Here is a 26,517-nt window from a genome sequence, read left to right as displayed (position 1 = left end):
CTATGACATCATCAGTCAATGTGTGACTGTGTGTGTGTGTGTGTGTGTGTGTCAATGTGTGACTACTATTCTCTCACTACTGATCACTCACTGACGTCATCAGTGATGCGAAGTTGAGCAATTGTGCGCTGAGTGATGTCACTCGAGCACTCCATGATGTGATCAGTGATGGTCACTCGAGCAATTGTGATGTCATCAGTGAGTGATGTCAGTGATGCGAAGTTGAACAATTGTGTGCTGCACATGCCAATAGAGCAGGCGAGGCCACGCAGCAGCCGAGCTGCAGGGGAATCGAGTGCGCGTAGCGCGCAAGATTTCTAGTATCCTATCCACCTTATTTCTAGCTGCCATGATGCCTTATGTGAAATATGGGTGCTTCTTCCGGTATAATCCTCCCAGCGCCCTCCCACCGTTATGTTGTTGACACAGATACAACATAGCCCGTCTGTAAACGATGTTTCAAAGCTGCAGGCAGGCGAATGGAGCAAATCACATCTAGCTTGGCCAAAAATCTCGCCGATAAATATCCCGAGTTGTTCAAAGAGCAATAGAAATAGCGGATGTGATAGATAACATCATTAATACATTCCCTCAAATAAGTCGTCAAACGAGTGTTGTGACAAGCAACTTTTTTCCAGCATCTGAGTTTTGAGGAAATGCGCCGGCTGCAACAATCAGTCATGTTCTAGACCGGACCTTGCACCCATCAGTATTTTACACTTAAAATAAAGTGGACCTGATTTTCCATCTTTGCAAGTGTATTTCATTCTAATGATCTTTTCTTGTGTTGTGCTATTCCATAAGAGGTGTGCTAGTATGTGTACAGACTGCAGCATACCTTCTCAGAATACATAGCGGGGGCGCTAATGGGGTTAATGACCACCATGTTGGGCCCAGCGTGGGTGTGGACCAGGTTGCCGCCGTAGCGCTGGCGCAGGGAGTGCATCACACTCGACTCATTCAAATAGGGCAGCGAGGCCAGGTCCTCCACTCGGTCAAACATCGGAGGGTTTGCCTGAAGTTCAGGGTCAAGAGATGTCATATGGTCACCCAGTGTCATCATCAGGAATGAATGAAGTTCATAGCTCATGCATGATTCAATAAATACCTTCTCCACATCATCCTCATCCACATCCAACAGTGATCCGTCACTCTCCAGTCGGATTTTCACCTTACCCTCCGGCAGACTGCCTGCATCCATCTTCAGGAGTGTGGCTGCATCAGCAGAAAGAGGAGAGTTGGTTTATTAAGACAATATGACCTGAGTGCAAAAATAGCATCTTATCTCAAACATTTGTAGCATCTGTAGCGGATGAATCCTCCTTAGTGTTTCCCACAGGATTTTGAGTATTTGTGGTGGGGGACCGCAGCCCCCCTAGGGGGGTGGGGGACCGCAGCCCCCCTAGGGGGGTGCGGTGGCATGCCCCCCCGTGAGATTTTTTTAAACATTTTAAAGTAAAATGCATGAATTTGGTGTACTCTGAGAAAGCTTAAGAGCAAAATTAAAAGGCTAGATCTAAGTAAGAACATGTCATCATTACTGTGCTGTGGGTTTACAATGACAAACTAAATTTCTCCCTATAGGTCAGGGATACTCAACTTGCTTTGCCACTTTCGTGAAATGATAGAAGGCGAGGGGCCAGTTAATAAACAAACAATATACATTTTTCTGTAGCGGATTGTAGGTTTTTGGGGTGTCAGCCAGAGTTTAGGCTGACAATGTTGTGCACACCTGATAGTTAGGTTAAGTTAGTTAGGTTAAGTACATACATAAGTGCCTGGGTAGCGAGCAGATGGCGGTATTTGACAATTTAGCAGCTAAATCATAGATTATTGAAAGATATTAGAAATTCTATAACAGAAGTATTGGCCAGAATGACATGAACATTTATTGGACACTTATTCAGCGGATATCTTGCATGTTGCGTTCAGGTGGTGCACTGTAAAAACAACAACATTGGTCAACATCATTTTGTGGCAGTCCAAATCCTTTTGTGGCGGTCCAAATCCTTTTGTGGCGGCCCGCCACAAATTCCTTTATGTATGGGAAACACAAGTTCCATAAAAATGAAACAAAAGGTCAGCATTAATTAAATCAAACAATTTGTCTATTCTTGAAAATCAAACTCCATTTCTATACAGTAGTTTGTCCAACAATCAAATGTCGCCCAGACACCGACACACAAAGTAAGCTGAACTTAGATGTCTTTACTAACCCAGGGAAAATCCATCCTTGTGGACGAGCCATACTTTTTCGGTGTTGTACCAGGCCCGCTCTGCAGCTATCTGCTCCTCAGTCTTCCCCTGTCAGAAAGAACAAGGTGAGAAAAACTCTTCAAAACAACAAAAAGTCTCAACATATTGAACACTAGAAAATAAAGGAGTGAAGTAACCTCCTGCGTTTAGAATATCAATGCACTGAACGATTGACAAAATATAATTATTATTGAAAAACTGATGCTTAAAAGTTCATATTCTGTTTTTAAATGCATACTGTACATGCATACACTGGAGTTCCCCCTCCCCCCAATCATGCTTCAGGTTAAGCACTGCCTCCCATTACTACACATTCAGGCAAGACGTGTGGGAGCCATGTGGGTGATGGTCCGTTTCCATGTTTCACTTACAGCATTAATGTCATCAGGTCATTTACTGTAGCCATCAGCCCACCACAGAACAACTACAATTCCCATCTTTCCCTTTCAGAGCCCTTCATAGCTCACTGAGCACGTTCTGGGTCCTTATCAGTGCATTTCATTTGTTCAATAACAAGGCCACACATGAAGGCGAGAGAGGCTGTTTCATCACAGCCCACTCTTACTAACAATAGAGGTAGTCATGCCACACTCTGTCACACACCGTGTGGGCGTATCACATGGATTCTACGAATACCAAGTTGAGCAGGGATTTCAAAGAAATACACATACATCTTTACACACATAGGAAACACAAAGTCAAATCAAATGAGTGTGGAGTGTCATGCATAGAGACACATGCAGTGCAAATTAACTACTGTACATGTTACAGGAAAGATACCTAGGATAGATTAGATAGTTAGATAGATAGATAGATAGATAGATAGATAGATAGATAGATAGATAGATAGATAGATAGATAGATAGATAGCAGAATAAACATTCCAAGCAAACTCAAAAGGGCACAATATCCAGGAATTCAATCAATCTAACTGAAGAACAATGGGTTAAGTAAATCGCTCAGGGATATTTTGACAGGGAGATTGAACCCAGTGAGGGGATGACCTCACAAACTACTAGGCCATCCTGGCCCCCACTTTTACTAGTTAATCATAGACAGAAGGAAAACTATTGAAACAAACATCACTCTGAAACACGGGGAGATGCAACCAGAACTACAGTCAGGAATAGCCAGACCTTCCATTGAGTGGCTGCAGCGTGTGCTGCCTGTAGGATGGCCACTGGGTCCTCAACAAGCCTAGACTGGAGAAGGGAAGGAGCAGGAGGCAACTGAGAACGCTGTTACTCCATTGACTTGTTTCAACACTCAAATAAATTCAATTCAACTTTACTGTCATTCACAAGTGCACAGTGAAACAAAATACATTTTCTTAAGGTCACCGTGCAGCCAAACAAAAAAACAACAAATACAAACCAAACCAATGCACAAGGCAAAACAGTGTAATCATGCAATGCAGGTCATGGTGCATTCAGAGTCAAAACAAGACAATACATTACAATGCAACAAGACTGATTTCACTCATTCAAGTGCCTCAGCATAGCAGAATCCCAGTATGTGGCTGTTAATCAGCAGGGATCAGGCCACATAGTACAGTATATACAGTATGAACATGCATCAAAGTATATACATGTTGCCGTATGAACAGTCACAGTTAATAAGATGGCTGCGACACAGTCATGTCAAACGGCATAACTACGCTGGGGTAAACAAAACTGGGTGAAATGTATGATCAAAACAGTAATCATTACACATTCTCTCAATGTGTTCAGTGAATCCACTAGTAGTAAAATTAAACTTTACTGAGGACCTCAAGGAAACCGGTCAAGGACCCTTGGGGACACCACTTTGGGACCCACTGGGTTAGGTCATGTTAAAGGGGATTTCCAGGCCCTCTGCATGACCCCAGACAGAAATGTAGTGAGGGGTGAGGGGGCAAAGACAGCAAGCCAGCACAACCAAAGTAGGCCAGAGAGGGGTCAATAAAGGAGAACAAGTTTACAATGTAGCACTACTGTATAAGGCACCCTGAAAGAGGGCTGAGGAGGTGACGCCAGTCCAGGGACAGACATGGGACAAGGCAGGCTGTACCTGCGAGGATGTGGGGCCCCTGGCAGGCTAGCCATGCAAGCAGCAAAGAGGACAGCAGCAGGTCAACGTCCAACGAGCCACAGAAAAGCAGAAGGAGAGATACAGGACAGGACATGAGACAGCAGGAGTGGAAGGCAAGGAGAAGACATGAGGAGAAGTGTCTGACTTTCAGTGCTCTATACTTTGAGAGGGCAAACAATCACTGGCATTGTTTGACTATTTGGCAGTGTCTGATGCCAAATAGTCAAACAATGCCAAAGGGCAAAATAAACCAATGTAGGCATTGGAATCGCAGAATAACTCACGATGCGATGCTATCATGATTCTTGGCCCTCGATAAGGATGGTATTACGATACAGCAATTCTGCGATAATTGATAGTGTAACTGAAGAGACAAAAATACCCTAAAAAAGGCAAAAAGCAGGAATTGTGCATTTTAAAAATTGCATACTACTATACTACTGCAACTTGTCCACGAAAGGGTACAAAATAATGCCTCACTAAAATCTTTTAAATCTGTGCAAATTGAGTTTACAGAAAGCAAAAACTAAAAACAAACATAAATGAATTCAAAGGATACACATTGCATTGCTTAACAAGCATAATCAACTTGTTTAATGTAAACCTGGACACATTTCAGTGTCTGCATATTTATGTATATACGGTATATGTGCCAGTGTATCAGAATATGGTATCATGATATGGCTTGACATTTGAAGAAAAACTCCGCACATCTTTCAGGACAGGTGCGTTGCAACTTTGCAACACTTGCAGTGTGCGGGACTCTTTTTTCACTAATCATGATATGGCGCCAGTCAGTGTATCAATAATGTATTGCAACTCGCAAGAGGCAGTATCACGATATATCGATATTTCTGTCCTACCCTTAAATTAGGGCCTGATTTCCGCAAAACGGAAAAAACGGATAGAATCATGGAATTTGGTAATAAAAATTGAATCAACTGTAAAACATGGAATATTGCAGAATTTTCCATAATTTGGCTGAAATTGATAAAGGTAGGGCTAATTATCAAAATAAGAAGTAGATCTAATGATCGTTGTAACCTAAATGATTTCATAATTGTAAAATACGTCTAGAGAAATGATTCAGTTTTCGATTGAGGTGTTTTGAGAGGGAGGTCGGTCTTGCGTGGGACCCTAACTGCACCTCACAACGTAGTTTTCAACTTGAGAAACATGTCGAAGAGGCTGTCTGAGAGGGCCAAGTGATAAAAAAAAAAAAAAACGCTCCTAAGTCCTATTAATTAACACATTGAGTGCCAAGGACGTCTGTGCACGTCCTAAAAAAAGTAACGAGGAGTGCCAAGGACGTCTGTGGACGTCCTAAAATCATAATTCATATTATTCCATAATTCTGCTGTTTAAGGTCGTACCTAGCCAGTGAGCATGAATCCCTTCAAGGGATCACACGGCGCCACCTTAAACATCGTCACGGAAGCTGCCCCACCCACCTCAGATCCTTACTTTGTGCAGGAGAAAACGGAGAAAGCCGTGATCAAAGAGGAAACCGATGCATGCTTCAGCCAGAGCCGTACAGATTGCTCTGTCTGCAGCGGAGAGTGGGCTCGGCTGCATCCGCGCTCACAACTGAGCTCTTATGCTTCTATCTATCTCCACACGATTTCCTGCCAGAAAGCCAGCATCTGAAGCCGAACGGCCAAGCCTTTTCGTTCAGTCGCGTTTGCCAGCGCGCATCATTTCCTTGATGCGCGCTGGGATCTGTCCGGGGCAAAAACGGAGTCGAGAAAACAAACTCTGTGCGTGTGGGAGGAGCCCGCAGCTCAGAGGTGGAGAGGGGGGGGGGGAGGGGGGGCACGCAGGCTGCACAGAAACCGCACCACGCCACCACATCAGAAAACACCAGCCAGAGTCAGTGAATGTGCTCGAAATTAGAGTGCAAAAGGTATTCATAAAAGTGACTATATCTTGGAAAGTAAAACAAAACGACAGAAAACCCTTGAAAGTGCACTTTTTTCAGAGGCTGCCATTTCATAATGGAACTGTCTAGAAACAAAATTTCTTCTTTGGAAGAAGCAGGAGTGTTCAATGTTTCATTAAAGTCCAGCCCCGTCAATATAGCCATAATAGAAAAAATTCTATAGCTGTTTTCAACTGAATGGAAGTGAATCTGGCACAGGCTGCAGACAATTTTACTGAAGCGCTGTGGCACTCAATGTGTTAAAATGGAAAAAACTGAATTTGAGGAAAATAAAACCGAATTTGGAAAAAAATAAAAGGATTTCATATCGCTCTACCCTAGATCAATAGCTGATTCTCTGTACCTGATAACAAAGAAGTGTATGCTATTAAGAATGTAATGCCAGGCAACAAGAGGCAGACACAGACAGTGAGCTAAAGCTGTTAAATTGTCAAAAGGGTGTTCAAATCAACCAGTCACAAGAGTTCATTCATGCCAGGCTTTTCTGAAAAAATTACAAACCAGTTAGCATACAACTCAAGACAGTGTTTATGAATGGTACTTAAGAGATTAAAATCAATCTGCTAAAATCATCCAGAGAATAACATTCCTAGCCAGCAGTAGCCTATATCATTATGCACATGAACAAGCAAGCACATTATGATAGCTGCTTACACGAGTCCAACTCATACTGCCCAAGCGAGCCTAAGGTGACTTTTTAAATTTGTGGAGCTTTGACAAATGGCTTTATGTCGACTCAAAGGCAGTAATCCTGTGACTTGGACTCATTGGCTCAAAGCTGTACAGCACAACACGGGCAGGGTTGGTTCAAATTTCACACCAAGCGTCCACCAACGTGGGGCACCCCTGTAACTGGAGCCCTAGCAGTGGGACAGCCCCATGTGGACCATGGTCATTTCTGAACACATTTCCTTCTTGCTGGGGAGCAAGTGGCTGACATAGGCTGATAAGCCTGTTTAAAGCAAGGCAGCTACAAACCAAACAAGCTGAAGGAGAGAGAAGTTACATCGTTGCCAATACTGACGGTAAAGATCCTCTTCACACGCTTGTGATCCTCCTCAGTGGGAATCAGCTCTGGAACCTACAGTACAGTAGAACCTACAGTAGTAGTACAGTAGAACCTACAGGACAGTAGAACCTACAGTACAGTAGGATAGTTGGACCAGCAATCCCAAATTCATTGCCAGAAACATTTAAAAAAGCCTAAAGTGAGATGTATGGTTCAGAAGTAACTGCTATGATTGTCCAAACTGAAAACTAAACGGATGCCCTTTTGATCCTCTATTCCCCAAACTGCGATAAATTATACAAGAAAAGCATTCCATGAAAAAAATGCCAGGCATTAGTTCGAATGTGAGGGCACACACACTATTATCTGCAAGATGGAGCACACACCTGTTCAACCTGTGTAGAGTGAGCCTGGGTCAGTGCAACAGGGCAGGGCTTACCACCAGGGGGCACAGAAGGACAAGATGCCTCTTTTACCTTTGTACAATAGATACATAGAGAGCCAAAGTGAACGTCACTTCCTGCTTTTCTCCCTGTACCAGCGTGTGAAAAAATATGAATGGTGGTGAACAGATACGTTACTTTTTTTGATCCCGTTTGAATTGTGCCACGGGGTACACATGTTAAATTTTGTCCATTTAAAAGATAACTATGCATGGTAAGAAAGTGGCAGTTTGTCCTGAAACTGAAACGTAAGGTTTAGTTTTGTCAATCAGCTACATCTCGTGTCGCACATTATACCTCACACCATCAACAACAATGGACTGGCGGGAGAGACGTCACTTACGCGACTGGTTGAATTGTGAATGTGCATAGTCTTTCTGATTTATAACTTATAGTGCCACAGTTTTACCACAAACTGCGACTTTCTCGACTTGCAGAGTTATCTTTTATATTGACAAACATGACGTGTACTCCAGTGGCACAATTCAAACGATCAAAAAGGTAGTATATCGCTCCGTTCACCACCATTCATATTTTTTCACACGCTGGTACAGGAAGATAAGCACGAAGTGACGTTCACTTTGGCTCTCTATACGCAGATACATATTCACACAGAAACACGTACAGACAGACAGACAGACATAAAGAACAGACAGACAGACAGATGCATGCACACAGAGAAAGTATTAACATGGGATGTAACAGTGATGATGACATAGTTAACTCCATATTTTCCTTTTAACGTTTGATTTAATTTGACAACAACAAATAACCTCAAGGAATGTTTGCCCAACTAATTTTCCAGTTAATTCCATCAGAAATGAGTAAGGAGAAACAAATATTCCAATATTTGTATATTTATGCTCTATAGCAGAAGCATAATGGTTCAAGACATTTGTCAAGTTATATTTACGCTTATTTAACGACCAATGTAATCCAAATTGCCTAGTAATTAGGTATTTTAGTTTAGTTGCAGACCCTCATACCGATGTATTGAAATGCAGGACTAGTACATGAAAAATAATAGATCAAACAGTCTTATGATGTTATGGGTTGCAGAAACATCATTTTTATCACTTTAAGTGTACGTTAAATTGATTTCTTGACCCCTTAGGATTAGGAATAAAGTCTATTTCTGTTAGTTATATATGGCTAAAAACAAAATTGATAAACCATCCAATGTCCAAAGGACTATCTGTTCATATGTTTTTGAGGTAACCTGCTGAAAAACAACAACATAACAGGGTCAAAAACATAATCTTGGCAGAGGTGAAATTTGAACATACTGTAGTACTGCTATAAAACAACATTCCCTTGTATATAGAAGTTCAGACAATAAATAAAAACTTAGCTGAACTGAACTTAGCTGCCTAAAGGTCTTTGCACACATAGTACATTTGTTTTTGTATGCATTCTTTTAATCCGTCAGTCATCTGAAAACACAGATGGGTCCCAGCTCACAAAAGGCTATTGACTGATGCAATATTTATTTTAAAATGTCTGACAATTTCGGACGAAAAATAAGGACTTGGTGTGCAAAAGCCTTAAGTACCACCTCCATGCTGGACATTTATTTTATTTATTTAACCTTTATTTATACAGGGGGAGTTTCACTGAGAGCAATGCTCTCTTTTTCACGAGTGCCCTATTCACATTCACACACACATTCATACCTGGAAGCTGACCAATACAACCACAGTCTGATCTGCTGGCCACTGATCAGCTTCACTGGAGCAGTTGGGGTTAAGGGCCTTGCTCAAGGGCACCTCGGTGTGTGGTATTGAGGGAGGGGCAAGCGCTGCCTTTTCACTTTCCCCACTCAGATATTTATCCTGCCGGTCCCGGGGATTGAACAGACGACCTTCCGGTCACAAGCTCGCTTCTATAACTGTTGGGCCACCACTGCTCCCCATCCATCACAAACCAGAATCTTGGTTCTCTGGTTTCTGGCTTTGGGAGAGGGTTGTTCAATTGGCAAGAAACAATTATTAGTCTAGAAGAAATTGAATAACATGAATATATAGATATAGATATAGATATATAGAGTCAGGTGCATAAATATTTGGACATTGACACAATTCTTTGTCTTTTGGCTCTGTACACCACCACAATGGACTTGAAATGAAACAATCAAGATGTGTTTTAAGTGTAGGCTTTCAGCTTTAATTTGAGGGTATTTACAAACAAATTAGGTGAACAACAGTGTAGGAATTACAACAGTTTCTACATGTGCCCCCTGCCTTTTTTTAAGGGACCAAAAGTAATTGGACAAACACAGTAACATAATCATGCAATCGTCCAATGGGTTCTGAAGCATTTGACTGAATATGAGCAGATAATATTGTCCGAAACACTTCCGAATTTATTCTGCTGCTGTTGTCAGCAGTTGCATCATCAATAAATACAAGGGAACCAGTTCCATTGACAGCTATACATGGAACTGACAGTCATACATGTCCACGTGTGGGCATGTATGACTGTTCATAGAACTGATTCCCTTGCATTTATTGATGATGTGACTACTGACAACAGCAGCAGGATGAATTCTGCGTGTTGAATTGCTGCATTTCTGGCAATATTATCTGCTCATATTCAAGCAAATGCTTCAGAACTCATTGGACGATTGGATGATTATGTTAGTTTGTCCAAATACTTTTGGCCCCTTAAAATGTTATTTTGGTCCCTTAACATGTAATGTAATTCCTACACTGTTCACCTTATTTAAATGTAAATACCCTCAAATTAAAGATGGAATTCTGCAATGAAAGCACATCTTGAGTGTTTCATTTCAAATCCATTGTGGTGGTGTCCAATGTCCAAATATACAGGTATATGGACGTAACTTCATAATCAATGACTCTGCCTCAGCGCTCCACAGCTACAGGTCATTATTGTAAAAGAGAATGTGTTCTCAATAATCTACCTGGTAACATAAAGGAAATGATGATGATGACAGCTGGAGGAGTCATACGTACTAAAACGTTGTGCTACGCCTGCAGAGGATGGCAGTAATGAGTCACAGCTCAGTGCTCTGACTTAGACCAACTCCAACTGACCAGAGACTCCCAGAGGACCGGCCATGAGCACACCCTTATAGCCACTTATGAAGCCTAGTCATGAGCAGGTAGACGGCACCCTGCTATCCCTCAGCTATTCAGGGTGGTTTTATTATATCAATGGTAGGGATGCACGATACTGTATCGGCCAATGTTAGTATTTATGTATGTTAGTATTAATGTAACTTTTACATATCGGCATGGCATCGGTCCGATGTTGCAATGTTAATATCGGCTATCGGTATCAGCCAAAACCTTCATATTGAGAGCATACAATGTGGTAAATCTATGATTTATTTGCTTTTCCAAATGTTTTGGAAATAAAGAAATACATAACATTTTCAAATTCAAAGTGTTTACATGTGTTTTTCACTATGTACTCAAATTTATTATCGTAGAAATGTGTTTTTATACAGATCATATCGAAATCGGTAAATATCGGTTATCGGCTATAACAGCAATGTTAATATCGGTTATAGGTATCGGCCAAAATTTTCATATCGGTGCGTCCCTAATCAAGGGCAGGCAGATCAAGGCTCTTTGGCAGAAATCAGAAACAACTTGTAATGTGGAGAAAAATGTAAGAAATTCACCCCCCGTGATGCAACACCCTGTTAATAACAAAGCTGAGAAGTAGCTTCATTATACAAGTCATGAGAAGAAACTAGAACGACAGCACCACAGATAATTTATATGCCTCTGCCAATAAGTGAGCATTCGACATCCATCTCTGTCCAGACTTTGACGTTTGAGCCACATGTGGAGAAATTCTGTCAAGGCGTTACTGATGTTAACAAGCTTGAAATTGGCGTTCGTGAGGTCATAGTGACCTTGAACTTTCAACTTTGATGACCAAAATCTAATCAATTCATCCTTGAGTCCAAGTGGACGTTTTAGGCAAATGTGAAGAAATTCCGTCAAGGCGTTACTGAGATATCACGTTAATGAGCTCGAAAATGGCGTTCATGAGGTCACAGTGACCTAGAACTTAGGAGTCCAAGTGGACGTTTGAGCCATTTGACGTGTCTTTCAGGGCAAACATACGTGAGGAGGGTGCATACTGTATAGGAACAGTAATGTCTATGTTAATGCCACACAGCATGCTTAGTAGCAAACAGGCACATCTGTCACTCTGTACCTCCGGTTTCTTTACAGCAAATGAACGAGGTTTTGGGATGAACCCTGCAGGAGGGGCCAGGGGGTCTGTCTTTTGGACAGGGATGAAGCCTGCAGGTCTCACCAGGGGGTTCTGTTTTGGGGGCACGGGGTTGGATTTTGATGCAGGGATGAAGCCAGCTGGAGGGGTCAGTGGATTTTGTTTGGGGGCTGGGATGAAGCCAGCAGGAGGAGCCAAAGGGTCGGCTTTGGGAGCAGGTATAAAGCCAGCAGGAGGAGCCAAAGGGTCGGCTTTGGGAGCAGGTATAAAGCCAGCAGGAGGAGCCAAAGGGTCAGCTTTGGGAGCAGGTATAAAGCCAGCAGGAGGAGCCAAAGGGTCGGCTTTGGGAGCAGGTATAAAGCCAGCCGGAGGGACGAGGGGGTTGGACTTTGGCGGCGGAGGGTTTAGCGGTGCAGTGCTGGACACAGATGTGGACGCGGCCTGCTCGGTTTTTCCCTCTGCAGGCTTCTCCTCTTCCTCCTCTGCCTTTCCTTTCTCCTCCTCTTCCTTCTGACATGAGTCCTCCTTGCGGTCCTGGGTGCGGGTGCGAGGCCGGTGCTCCTTGGTTCGGCTTCTGCCCATGAGGCTGGTCAGGCCCACGGATATGTCATCCTTCTCCACCGGGCCGCCAGCCTTGGTGGTTTTGGGCACAGGGTTTGCGGCAGTGGCGGCTCTGGCAGACTCGGAGATAGGGGGTTGGTTTTGCTCCTCTGTCCCAGTGGGAACTACTCGTCTAACAACCCTTCTCACAATCTTCACCACCTTCTTACTGCCAGGACCCTGCTCCCCCGCTGGGGGGTCTGGACCGCCCATGGCACCGTCACTACTGAACTCTTCAGCTGATGATGTAGCTCGCTGTGGACCACTTCCTGTGTCTAGAGCAGGTCTAGTAGAGGGCTGAGGCTGACTACTATCCACATCAGACTGGATACAAACAGAGCAGGGCAGACAATACAGAGGATTATTTCCCTCTCTGAGGTGACGACGCAGTCAAAGAAGTCAACTGTATGTTCTGGGCACTGAGTCTGAAACTTAGTAACGATTATTCTGAAATCAGCCACTGCCACTTGTGTATCTCACAACCCTCACCCATTAACAGCTACTATGCAATGAAAGTAAGGAGAAAAAGTAGCCATTCATTTAGTTACTCTTGCTTTGGTCCAATAATTCACTTTTTCTATCCAATATCACCTAAACCATTTGAATCTGTTGTTTATGTATTATGATGTATTATTATATATTAGTATGTATTAATACAGTTAACAGGCAAAAAGGGGGATAATCAAAATAGTAAAAATCAAATGTATATATTTATTTTTTTAGATATCTTCAATCACATGACCCCTGAGGCATTCCTTTCTTGTTTTGATATGAATGCTTCTAGGCCCTTCATTCTCATGAAATTGCCTGACAAAAATCTAAAGGCCATCAGGCCATGTGTTTTAGACAGAGGCCATCATGCCATGTGTTTTAGACAGAGGAGACCATCATGCCATGTGTTTTAGACAGAGACCATCATGCCATGTGTTTTAGACAGAGACCATCATGCCATGTGTTTTAGACAGAGACCATCATGCCATGTGTTTTAGACAGAGGAGACCATCATGCCATGTGTTTTAGACAGAGGCCATCATGCCATGTGTTTTAGACAGAGGAGACCATCATGCCATGTGTTTTAGACAGAGGAGACCATCATGCCATGTGTTTTAGACAGAGACCATCATGCCATGTGTTTTAGACAGAGGAGACCATCATGCCATGTGTTTTAGACAGAGGAGACCATCATGCCATGTGTTTTAGACAGAGGCCATCATGCCATGTGTTTTAGACAGAGGAGACCATCATGCCATGTGTTTTAGACAGAGGCCATCATGCCATGTGTTTTAGACAGAGGAGACCATCATGCCATGTGTTTTAGACAGAGGCCATCATGCCATGTGTTTTAGACAGAGGCCATAATGCCATGTGTTTTAGACAGAGACCATCATGCCATGTGTTTTAGACAGAGGAGACCATCATGCCATGTGTTTTAGACAGAGACCATCATGCCATGTGTTTTAGACAGAGACCATCATGCCATGTGTTTTAGACAGAGGAGACCATCATACCATGTGTTTTAGACAGAGGCCATCATGCCATGTGTTTTAGACAGAGGCCATCATGCCATGTGTTTTAGACAGAGGCCATCATGCCATGTGTTTTAGACAGAGACCATCATGCCATGTGTTTTAGACAGAGGCTATCATGCCATGTGTTTTAGACAGAGACCATCATGCCATGTGTTTTAGACAGAGGAGACCATCATACCATGTGTTTTAGACAGAGGCCATCATGCCATGTGTTTTAGACAGAGGCCATCATGCCATGTGTTTTAGACAGAGACCATCATGCCATGTGTTTTAGACAGAGGCCATCATGCCATGTGTTTTAGACAGAGGAGACCATCATGCCATGTGTTTTAGACAGAGACCATCATGCCATGTGTTTTAGACAGAGGCCATCATGCCATGTGTTTTAGACAGAGACCATCATGCCATGTGTTTTAGACAGAGGAGACCATCATGCCATGTGTTTTAGACAGAGGAGACCATCATGCCATGTGTTTTAGACAGAGACCATCATGCCATGTGTTTTAGACAGAGGAGACCATCATGCCATGTGTTTTAGACAGAGGAGACCATCACGCCATGTGTTTTAGACAGAGGAGACCATCATGCCATGTGTTTTAGACAGAGGAGACCATCATGCCATGTGTTTTAGACAGAGACCATCATGCCATGTGTTTTAGACAGAGGCCATCATGCCATGTGTTTTAGACAGAGGCCATCATGCCATGTGTTTTAGACAGAGACCATCATGCCATGTGTTTTAGACAGAGGCCATCATGCCATGTGTTTTAGACAGAGACCATCATGCCATGTGTTTTAGACAGAGGCCATCATGCCATGTGTTTTAGACAGAGGCCATCATGCCATGTGTTTTAGACAGAGGCCATCATGCCATGTGTTTTAGACAGAGGCCATCATGCCATGTGTTTTAGACAGAGACCATCATGCCATGTGTTTTAGACAGAGGAGACCATCATGCCATGTGTTTTAGACAGAGACCATCATGCCATGTGTTTTAGACAGAGGCCATCATGCCATGTGTTTTAGACAGAGGCCATCATGCCATGTGTTTTAGACAGAGGCCATCATGCCATGTGTTTTAGACAGAGGAGACCATCATGCCATGTGTTTTAGACAGAGGCCATCATGCCATGTGTTTTAGACAGAGGAGACCATCATGCCATGTGTTTTAGACAGAGGCCATCATGCCATGTGTTTTAGACAGAGACCATCATGCCATGTGTTTTAGACAGAGACCATCATGCCATGTGTTTTAGACAGAGACCATCATGCCATGTATTTTAGACAGAGGCCATCATGCCATGTGTTTTAGACAGAGACCATCATGCCATGTGTTTTAGACAGAGACCATCATGCCATGTGTTTTAGACAGAGGAGACCATCATGCCATGTGTTTTAGACAGAGGAGACCATCATGCCATGTGTTTTTTGACAGAGACCATCATGCCATGTGTTTTAGACAGAGGAGACCATCAGGCCATGTGTTTTAGACAGAGACCATCATGCCATGTGTTTTAGACAGAGGAGACCATCATGCCATGTGTTTTAGACAGAGACCATCATGCCATGTGTTTTAGACAGAGGCCATCATGCCATGTGTTTTAGACAGAGGAGACCATCATGCCATGTGTTTTAGACAGAGGAGGCCATCATGCCATGTGTTTTAGACAGAGGCCATCATGCCATGTGTTTTAGACAGAGGAGGCCATCATGCCATGTGTTTTAGACAGAGGCCATCATGTCATGTGTTTTAGACAGAGGCCCAAGGTGGAGGAAACACATTAGATGTTAGAGATCTTTCACAGATAAAGCCATGCTGTAATCACTGTTCTATAGGCATCTGTGGCCCCAACAATAATGAAGGTCACCAACAGCCTTCAGTTATTTAGATTATTTATTAACAATTGTAGCCTTCATCACCTATTCCCAAATTCACTGGAAAGCTATCTAACTTCTTTATACCACTGATAAGTGAAATGGCTTTAGCTTACAGCAGTAGGCATGGGTCGGTTTGAAAAATTTGAAACCGGTTCGATATTCCCCCCAAAAAACGTATCAAACCGGTATATCAAATTTTACAAAAAAAAAAAAAAAAAAAAAAAAAAAGTGTACCCCATAAATGACTAATGCGACTGCAGTTGGTGGCGATAATGCACCTCTAAGCTGGTATGTGAACCAGCACTAACACTGAATAAAAATAAGCAGAACCATTTAACTGTAACACACTGTTTTTATTTCTCATAACTATTCAGCTTAACTTTTCTTCAAACATCAACATAATAAACAAAATAAGACTTTTGCCTACTAGTGCAACTTGAGAAGAGGTTAATAGGAAAAATTGTGCAATCAGAATGGATTGGTACAATTTTTTTATTAAAAAAATAAAAAATAAATAATAATTCATTTTTTTCGGTTCGCACGTGATCAAACCGGTTTGGGCTCGTACACCGAACCGGTAAAACTGGAAATCGACCCATGCCTATACAGCAGTCCGCCTAGTACTACAGTATACAGAAATGGTGGCATTATGTGAATTACTGTCCAAAAGCATGCAGGTTAAATGGCACCTACATTTGGTTCTTTGTCAACTTTAACCTAGATGAGGGGAAGCAGAAAATAATAATAATCAAACCGTGGATTCAGACCAAAGCTTTTCGATTTAGACAAAACAAAATAGAACATTTCGCAAAGACAAAATCAAGAACCGCACACAGATATGAACTGTGGGGCCCAAAACACAGAAAGGTAAAGTGAGACTTCCCTTGGTCTCCCAGAATGAAAAGCGTGATCGGTAAGCCATGGTGACAGCCCAGATGTCATGGGAGGAGCTGGGCCGCCAGGAGAACAAGGACAAGCGGTGGAGAGAGAGCGAGACAGGGACAATGGAGGACAGGAGGATGTAAGGCGGAGTGATGTAGGGTGGGAACTAAGGGGTGAACGATGAAGGACTGTGGACTTGCTTTCTGCACACGACAGGTCAAATACCAACAGGGCAGCTGGGACCATGCAGCACTGAGGACAGAAGACATGAAGAACAGGATGAAATGCATAGCTCACTTCACACTAAAAGAGGCGTGGAACCAAACAAGACATGGCTTATCTGCAGTTTTATATATGGTGAACATAAAGTGTTCGCTTGTCTTCTGTTGTGTGCCCTTGATCTATCAATGCAAAAAAATGGTAGCAAAAACAAATAGTGTAACACAAATATTCTGCTTATTTCAGTGTTCTTAATCACGAGCCTTACTCTCAATATCTCAATATTACTACAAACTGAAACATACTTTTGTTTTTACCAAAATAAAAGTCCCATAGCTAAGAGGGCCTAAGGTTTTCCTGGCTCTCATTCCAACTGAATGATGACAAGATCACTACTTGCACTTGTTCCATTAGTAATGACACAAAGCCGATCAGAAAACATGCAGTTCAACTCCAGACAACAGAAAGAACAGCACAAAATGTCTCGTGTCTCTAACAGTGAACACACAGCCAGAAGCACCAATTGACAATGGGAGTACTTAAACAAACATCATTGGGAGTGTCACACTTAGACGTCACTGTAGTTTATATTATAATCAAGCACTATGCTACTTGCTCACCTTTGAAGAGTACCTCATACAAATGCTTGCTGTCATGCTTTTTTAACGGATTAAAAAGTGGGCCTTCCGCTTAATTACTGAACAAGACAGAACTAAAATGAGTTGAGCAGCAACATGTTTCACCATCTCTGACCCAGCTTTCATCAGAGTCCACTCCTATAAATAGGCTAGTTTCAGCAGCAAAGGAGGCCATTCTGAGACGCAGTCAGACCCCTAATGGAACAGCTACTGCAGGCCATGTACACCCTGAGCAGATCACACCACTAGCCACACACACACTGCACACGAGGCTTGAGCCTGTTACCTTTTCTCTAGGTCTCTAGGTCTAGTTAGCCTTCCACTCTTCCCTCTCTCACTGGAGCAGAGCGATCAGGGGCAGGGTAGGGTCAGCTGCGGGTCTGGGGAAAGCACTCAGACCGTAGTCGCAGTGGGAGTGGGAGGGCGACCACGAGGGCTGGACGTCACAGCCAGCACAGACTGAGGGGCGGCCGGGTAATGTGATAGCAGCCGGGCACGCACAGCATGGCAGATAGAAGGGGGACAGCTGCTGGGATACAGAGGGACTATAAATAGAATGTGCAGAATTACACCAATTACCTCTGCCCCCTCTCCCTGTCACCCCCACTGGGTGCCCCACACATCTGATGGTGGAATCAGAAAGGTGGTTCCCACATCAGGTGCTACACAAACAGAATTGTGGACTCCCACATCAGGTGCTACACAAACAGAAAGGTGGACTCCCACATCAGGTGCTACACAAACAGAAAGGTGGACTCCCACATCAGGTGCTACACAAACAAGAAGGTGAACTCCCACATCAGATGCTACACAAACAGAAAGGTGGACTCCCACATCAGGTGCTACACAAACAAGAAGGTGGACTCCCACATCAGGTGCTACACAAACAGAAAGGTGGACTCCCACATCAGGTGCTACACAAACAAGAAGGTGGACTCCCACATCAGGTGCTACACAAACAGAAAGGTGGACTCCCACATCAGGTGCTACACAAACAGGAAGGTGGACTCCCACATCAGGTGCTACACAAACAGAAAGGTGGACTCCCACATCAGGTGCTACACAAACAGAAAGGTGGACTCCCACATCAGGTGCTACACAAACAGTAAGGTGGACTCCCACATCAGGTGATACACAAACAGAAAGGTGGACTCCCACATCAGGTGCTACACAAACAGGAAGGTGGACTCCCACATCAGATGCTACACAAACAAGAAGGTGGACTCCCACATCAGATGCTACACAAACAGAAAGGTGGACTCCCACATCAGGTGCTACACAAACAGAAAGGTGGACTCCCACATCAGGTGCTACACAAACAGGAAGGTGGACTCCCACATCAGGTGCTACACAAACAAGAAGGTGGACTCCCACATCAGGTGCTACACAAACAAGAAGGTGAACTCCCACATCAGATGCTACACAAACAGAAAGGTGGACTCCCACATCAGGTGCTACACAAACAGGAAGGTGAACTCCCACATCAGGTGCTACACAAACAAGAGGGTGGACTCCCACATCAGGTGCTACACAAACAAGAAGGTGAACTCCCACATCAGATGCTACACAAACAGAAAGGTGGACTCCCACATCAGGTGCTACACAAACAAGAAGGTGGACTCCCACATCAGGTGCTACACAAACAAGAAGGTGGACTCCCACATCAGGTGATACACAAACAGAAAGGTGGACTCCCACATCAGGTGCTACACAAACAAGAAGGTGGACTCCCACATCAGGTGCTACACAAACAGGAAGGTGGACTCCCACATCAGGTGCTACACAAACAGGAAGGTGGACTCCCACATCAGGTGCTACACAAACAGGAAGGTGGACTCCCACATCAGGTGCTACACAAACAGAAAGGTGGACTCCCACATCAGGTGCTACACAAACAGAAAAGTGGACTCCCACATCAGGTGCTACACAAACAGAAAGGTGTCCCACATCAGGTGCTACACAAACAGGAAGGTGGACTCCCACATCAGGTGCTACACAAACAGAAAGGTGGACTCCCACATCAGGTGCTACACAAACAGGAAGGTGGACTCCCACATCAGGTGCTACACAAACAGAAAGGTGAACTCCCACATCAGGTGCTACACAAACAGAAAGGTGGACTCCCACATCAGGTGCTACACAAACAGAAAGGTGGACTCCCACATCAGGTGCTACACAAACAGAAAGGTGGACTCCCACATCAGGTGCTACACAAACAGAAAGGTGGACTCCCACATCAGGTGATACACAAACAGAAAGGTGGTTCCCACATCAGGTACCACACAAACAGAAAGGTGGTTCCCACATTAGGTGATACACAAACAGAAAGGTGGTTCCCACATTAGGTGCTACACAAACAGAAAGGTGGTTCCCACATTAGGTGCTACACAAACAGAAAGGTGGTTCCCACATCAGGTGCTACACAAACAGAAAGGTAGACTCCCACATCAGGTGATACACAAACAGAAAGGTGGACTCCCACATCAGGTGCTATACATACTTGTACTGTATGCCCTCCTGGCAAATCGGTCTCCATCTGAGGCAGACAGAAAATCCAATAGTGAAATCAAGAGAATGGGAAAGGTATATGGGTCACAAGTGCTGCAAATGTCCACTCATGACAAAATCAACCCCCCCCCCCCTTCCATTCCACTATGGCCACTTGTGCATGTAAGAAAAGTCTTCCATAAAATGCATAAAAGCCATTAGCTTCAATGTGAAGAGGACAGATCCAAATGGAGCAAACTCAGCTCAAAAGGCCTGTTATAGTGAACCTTTATTATATAATGCCTGCACACACATTCAAGGATGCAGAAACACACGTGAAAGGCATAGCAGGGAGAAGTACCCCTTCTCATGAGTTTCACCAGTAGACCACAAGAGGGAGCTATAAACCAGTAAATGTATGCAATGTATTAGATTGTGTACTTCAAAGAAATTGTTATCTGCTAGCCAAAATGATGAACTAACAAAAATATAACAAGTAGTGGTTGCAGGTCCCTATCTCAAACTGAGGCATGGACCAACAAGATGAACAACATAGGTATGTCTTCAATCAACCTTTACAATCACAGCAAGGTAATTGAAAACACATGTAAGGGTGCCTCGCCTGGAGGCAGGCATTCAGCTCTTTGGGTGTGGGTGCCATGTCAGGGTGCCTCGCCTGAAGGCAGGCATTCAGCTCTTTGGGTGTGGGTGCCATGGCAGGGTGCCTCGCCTGGAGGCAGGCATTCAGCTCTTTGGGTGTGGGTGCCATGTCAGGGTGCCTCGCCTGGAGGCAGGCATTCAGCTCTTTGGGTGTGGGTGCCATGTCAGAGTGCCTCATCTGGAGGCAGGCATTCAGCTCTTTGGGTGTGGGTGCCATGTCAGGGTGCCTCGCCTGGAGGCAGGCATTCAGCTCTTTGGGTGTGGGTGCCATGTCAGGGTGCCTCGCCTCGAGGCAGGAATTCAGCTCTTTGGGTGTGGGTGCCATGTCAGGGTGCCTCGCCTGGAGGCAGGCATTCAGCTCTTTGGGTGTGGGTGCCATGTCAGGGTGCCTCGCCTGGAGGCAGGCATTCAGCTCTTTGGGTGTGGGTGCCATGTCAGAGTGCCTCATCTGGAGGCAGGCATTCAGCTCTTTGGGTGTGGGTGCCATGTCAGGGTGCCTCGCCTGGAGGCAGGCATTCAGCTCTTTGGGTGTGGGTGCCATGTCAGGGTGCCTCGCCTGGAGGCAGGCATTCAGCTCTTTGGGTGTGGGTGCTATGTCAGGGTGCCTCGCCTCGAGGCAGGCATTCAGCTCTTTGGGTGTGGGTGCCATGTCAGGGTGCCTTGCCTGGAGGCAGGCATTCAGCTCTTTGGGTGTGGGTGCCATGTCAGGGTGCCTCGCCTGGAGGCAGGCATTCAGCTCTTTGGGTGTGGGTGCCATGTCAGAGTGCCTCATCTGGAGGCAGGCATTCAGCTCTTTGGGTGTGGGTGCCATGTCAGGGTGCCTCGCCTGGAGGCAGGCATTCAGCTCTTTGGGTGTGGGTGCCATGTCAGGGTGCCTCGCCTGGAGGCAGGCATTCAGCTCTTTGGGTGTGGGTGCTATGTCAGGGTGCCTCGCCTCGAGGCAGGCATTCAGCTCTTTGGGTGTGGGTGCCATGTCAGGGTGCCTTGCCTGGAGGCAGGCATTCAGCTCTTTGGGTGTGGGTGCCATGTCAGGGTGCCTCGCCTCGAGGCAGGCATTCAGCTCTTTGGATGTGGGTGCCATGTCAGGGTGCCTCGCCTGGAGGCAGGCATTCAGCTCTTTGGATGTGGGTGCCATGTCAGGGTGCCTCGCCTGGAGGCAGGCCTTCAGCTCTTTGGATGTGGGTGCCATGTCAGGGTGCCTCGCCTGGAGGCAGGCATTCAGCTCTTTGGGTGTGGGTGCCATGTCAGGGTGCCTCGCCTGGAGGCAGGCATTCAGCTCTTTGGGTGTGGGTGCTATGTCAGGGTACCTCGCCTCGAGGCAGGAATTCAGCTCTTTGGGTGTGGGTGCCATGTCAGGGTGCCTCGCCTGGAGGCAGGCATTCAGCTCTTTGGGTGTGGGTGCCATGTCAGGGTGCCTTGCCTGGAGGCAGGCATTCAGCTCTTTGGGTGTGGGTGCCATGTCAGGGTGCCTCGCCTGGAGGCAGGCATTCAGCTCTTTGGGTGTGGGTGCCATGTCAGGGTGCCTCGCCTGGAGGCAGGCATTCAGCTCTTTGGATGTGGGTGCCATGTCAGGGTGCCTCGCCTGGAGGCAGGCATTCAGCTCTTTGGGTGTGGGTGCCATGTCAGGGTGCCTCGCCTGGAGGCAGGCATTCAGCTCTTTGGGTGTGGGTGCCATGTCAGGGTGCCTCGCCTGGAGGCAGGCATTCAGCTCTTTGGATGTGGGTGCCATGTCAGGGTGCCTCGCCTGGAGGCAGGCATTCAGCTCTTTGGATGTGGGTGCCATGTCAGGGTGCCTCGCCTGGAGGCAGGCATTCAGCTCTTTGGGTGTGGGTGCCATGTCAGGGTGCCTCGCCTGGAGGCAGGCATTCAGCTCTTTGGATGTGAGTGCCATGTCAGGGTGCCTCGCCTGGAGGCAGGCATTCAGCTCTTTGGATGTGGGTGCCATGTCAGGGTGCCTCGCCTGGAGGCAGGCATTCAGCTCTTTGGGTGTGGGTGCCATGTCAGGGTGCCTCGCCTGGAGGCAGGCATTCAGCTCTTTGGATGTGGGTGCCATGTCAGGGTGCCTCGCCTGGAGGCAGGCATTCAGCTCTTTGGATGTGGGTGCCATGTCAGGGTGCCTCGCCTGGAGGCAGGAATTCAGCTCTTTGGATGTGGGTGCCATGTCAGGGTGCCTCGCCTGGAGGCAGGCATTCAGCTCTTTGGATGTGGGTGCCATGTCAGGGTGCCTCGCCTGGAGGCAGGCATTCAGCTCTTTGGATGTGGGTGCCATGTCAGGGTGCCTCGCCTGGAGGCAGGCATTCAGCTCTTTGGATGTGGGTGCCATGTCAGGGTGCCTCGCCTGGAGGCAGGAATTCAGCTCTTTGGATGTGGGTGCCAAGGGGTGGAGCTGCAGGAGAATCAATGAGAAAAGAGGGCTCGCGATAAGTTGTCTTCTGCTCCTGTGGACATTTGGCTCAGCACCAATAAGCGGATGTGCGTTAAGTTCCTCAATAGGTGTAAATGCAGGAGGAACTGGAGATGTAGCAGGAAGCTCTGGGCCAGGCTGGCCTCATCCAAGCTTGGCACATTCACACGCTCTTCATAAATTCATTTGCAGGTTCATTTATCAAATGAGCAGTTCTTATGTACAAAGTGATAGCAGACAGTAGCACATGTTATCAGAAGTCAGGAGCAGTGAGATCCACGCAAGCAAAACAATGTAATACAACAGCAATGTCATTGTTTTATCTGTGTGCACAATGTTTGTTTCATATTTCTATTTCTATTTTTAAAGGTTTTAAATGTAAAGCCTTCCCACAATAAAAACCTCAAACATCAGTAATACACATACACTAGATTAGGACACAAAGTTTCAAATAGGCTTTATCTTCTATATGTTACCAGTCTACACGGACTGCCTAAAACACAGTATATCTGCCTATCTAGCACAGCCTGCTAATCCCCAGCATGTGGGTTGTTTGCCTAGTCTACACATGTTTAGTCCAAAGATTATGGACTCTATATACCATAAACACTGCTGCCTCTGACCCAGTTCCTATAAAACCTTTTATTTATTTCCTGTGTTAACAGGAATTGGAAACAAATGGATGAAGTAAGATCAGTTAAGAATGTAATGTAATGAAAGAAAAGACCATACTATACAGTATATAATGCATGTATAGCCTATGCGCGCGTGTGTGTGTGTGTGTGTGTGTGTGTGTGTGTGTGTGTGTGTGTGTGTGTGTGTGTGTGTGTGTGTGTGTGCACATGCGTGTGCATAGACCCAAGCTCCAACCCCTCCCACTTTCCCCTGAAGTTGCGGAAGGGTTTGTTTAAGCTGTAATTCCTCAAATGGCCACTTGAGGCAGGGCTCAGGAGTCCCATTGTTCCTGTTTAAATGCCCAACTTTCTAACTGTAATTAAACATATTTACAGCCTGGTCATTAACACGGTTTTGGTCTATATAGCTGATTTCACCTTTTCATAACATGTGTGGGGGGGAAATATATTTTATAACTCGCCCGTTTGCATTTGGGTTTAAAGTTATGCATAATTGAGGGCGTGTCCGAGTGAGTGGGCGCTGCTCTGCTGCCACAGCCTAGCTGTCTATGAGCCCAGCCTGTTTGCTAAGTACTGTGGCTAACGTTAGGCTAATTGTCTGACCTGGCGGTCGCGTTTGTGGTGTTGCGGTCTTTTTGTCAATATTGGACAGTAAATAGCGGCTGCTTCTGGGACGCTGGTCGGGGTCTTAACTCATTCACTGCCAATATCTGACTGGCATTTTTGGCACAGGCCAAGTATTTCCATAATGTTTGGTAATCTTTCAAGACCCACAGTAAATTCTGTACTAGGACTACAGTGATGTCCAATACCTCGAAATGAAGATCTAAGTCTCTACTTTCACCCCCAAAAAGAAAGTTAGCTTTTAGCATGTTCTGTACTCTACTTATAACCCTTTTTATACACCCCATGTTCACCAAAAAAGCCTGTCTGGGAAGAGAAAAGGGAGAAAAAAGCATTTTTGTAAAAGGGCACAATCTCAGGCATAACTCACTCTCAATTCTTTTATTTTGAACTGTATTGACATCAGACATGTAAATATTATTCGTTAGGACACAAATGACAAAAAAAATAAATATATATATATATATATATACACACATGAAGTGCTTTTTTTTTACACATTCAACAATACAGTTTACTCGGTGTGAGTGTGCAGACAGACAGACACACCGACAGACAGACAGACAGACAGACAGACACACACACACACACACACACACACACACACACACACACACACACACACACACACACACACACACACACACACACACACACGATCCCCCTTTTAGATTTCTAACCCAACATAGGATAAGCAATAACCACGCCCTGTGGCGCTGGGATTGGCCAGGAGCAACACTGGAGGGCGAGCAGCCCAGCGATTTCATGAACCAACTGAAGAGCTCTTGAGAAGGACAGCGGGCTGCTGTGAGTGCCTTCTGCCCGCTGCTGCCTAGCTGTTCCTGTGTTTATTTTGATTTGTTCTGGTACACCGTCCTCGTCCATGTCTCCCTGTCATATCTATGATCGTTCCCGTTTTCCCCTCGGCTATTCAACACGTCCTCACCGCCCTCGCAAACTGATCGATCATTTCCTCATTCCTCCGATGATCAAACACATCTCTTGATTACTTTCTCCCGTTTTCTCCTGGCTGGCACAGAGGAAGGCGACTCCAGCTCGGCGTTTCAATGTTTCTCCTGTCTGCACAAGGAAGCGTTACCCGTTCTCTGCTTTTCCTCTTGTTCAATTTCAAAACAACAGCTGCGGTATGTGTTTGATCGCGTGCTGTCGGCTACCCTTTGAAGGCAGGGACCTGTGTCTGTGTGACAGGCTGGGCAAGTGTTTGCTGCAGGCGCTGCACCAATAAAAACAAAAACACGTCAAACACGTCCTTGGCGGGGAAGGCCATTGCTGATAACACGTCAAAGACGTCATTGGCGGTGAATGAGTTAATTGGCCTCGGCTGGGTCTACTGGGCGAGGGTGTATGATGTTGACAGACCCGAAACACCTTACGACCCCAGTTAACATCACTGATGACGCGTCCCAGCGCATGCTGTAGTATGTATTTTAAACATTTCTGACTTGGATTTCTTCATCAAAACTTTCAAAATCCTTACTAATGTACTGTCCATTAATAGTGACATCAGGTGATAAGCTGAAATGTCAATTTTTCTAGCAAATCTAGGTACATTTCAGACTTTAACGTAGTGTCCCATCTTGTCTGAGGTGAATGCAAGTGAACTATATTTTTCAATCCTGTGTTTGAATAAAAGTTGTACATTGTGTTATACTTGAAAACCATGTCTCTGCTCCCTTATTTGTGTTTACAATTACAACAAATCTGTATGGTTTATCGGTTGGCATTAAACCATGGTATTTCCTTGGGTGATATTCCATATTTGTCATTAGACCTGTTCACATCTGCATTTTCTACTAATTGGGCTAAATTTGCAATGGTAAATCAAAGCCACATGTGAGATATCACAAGTACTTTTATTAAAACACCAACCAATGGGGATGGACGGTGGTTAAGCGACGCAGCCGGCCTGGAGAATTGCTCAGATTTACTCTTCTATAGCAGTTTGTGCTTTGCACCATTTATTTCTCTATAGAAGTGATGTTATATAATGTAATGTTTGTTTGTAGCATGT

General features: G+C 45.1%; 1 protein-coding gene across 1 annotated transcript in view; it reads right to left on the bottom strand.

Annotated features, from left to right (window-relative positions):
* Positions 1-26,517, bottom strand: part of LOC310776356 (unconventional myosin-XVIIIa-like) — a gene marked incomplete at both ends in the record, with an annotated part of 121,333 nt that overhangs the window by 65,033 nt on the left and 29,783 nt on the right. Inside the window, 3 exons of the mRNA XM_083636552.1 lie at positions 839-1,015; positions 1,109-1,215; positions 2,217-2,304. Of these exons, the coding sequence (XP_083492678.1) occupies positions 839-1,015; positions 1,109-1,215; positions 2,217-2,304 (372 nt within the window). The remainder of the gene's footprint in view (positions 1-838; positions 1,016-1,108; positions 1,216-2,216; positions 2,305-26,517) is intronic.

Source organism: Poromitra crassiceps (genome assembly GCF_964638095.1).
Source record: "Poromitra crassiceps genome assembly, chromosome: 1".
Lineage (NCBI taxonomy): Eukaryota > Metazoa > Chordata > Actinopteri > Beryciformes > Melamphaidae > Poromitra > Poromitra crassiceps.
Note: the sequence above shows the minus strand (reverse complement) of the source record. Positions and strands in the feature narration are given on the sequence as shown.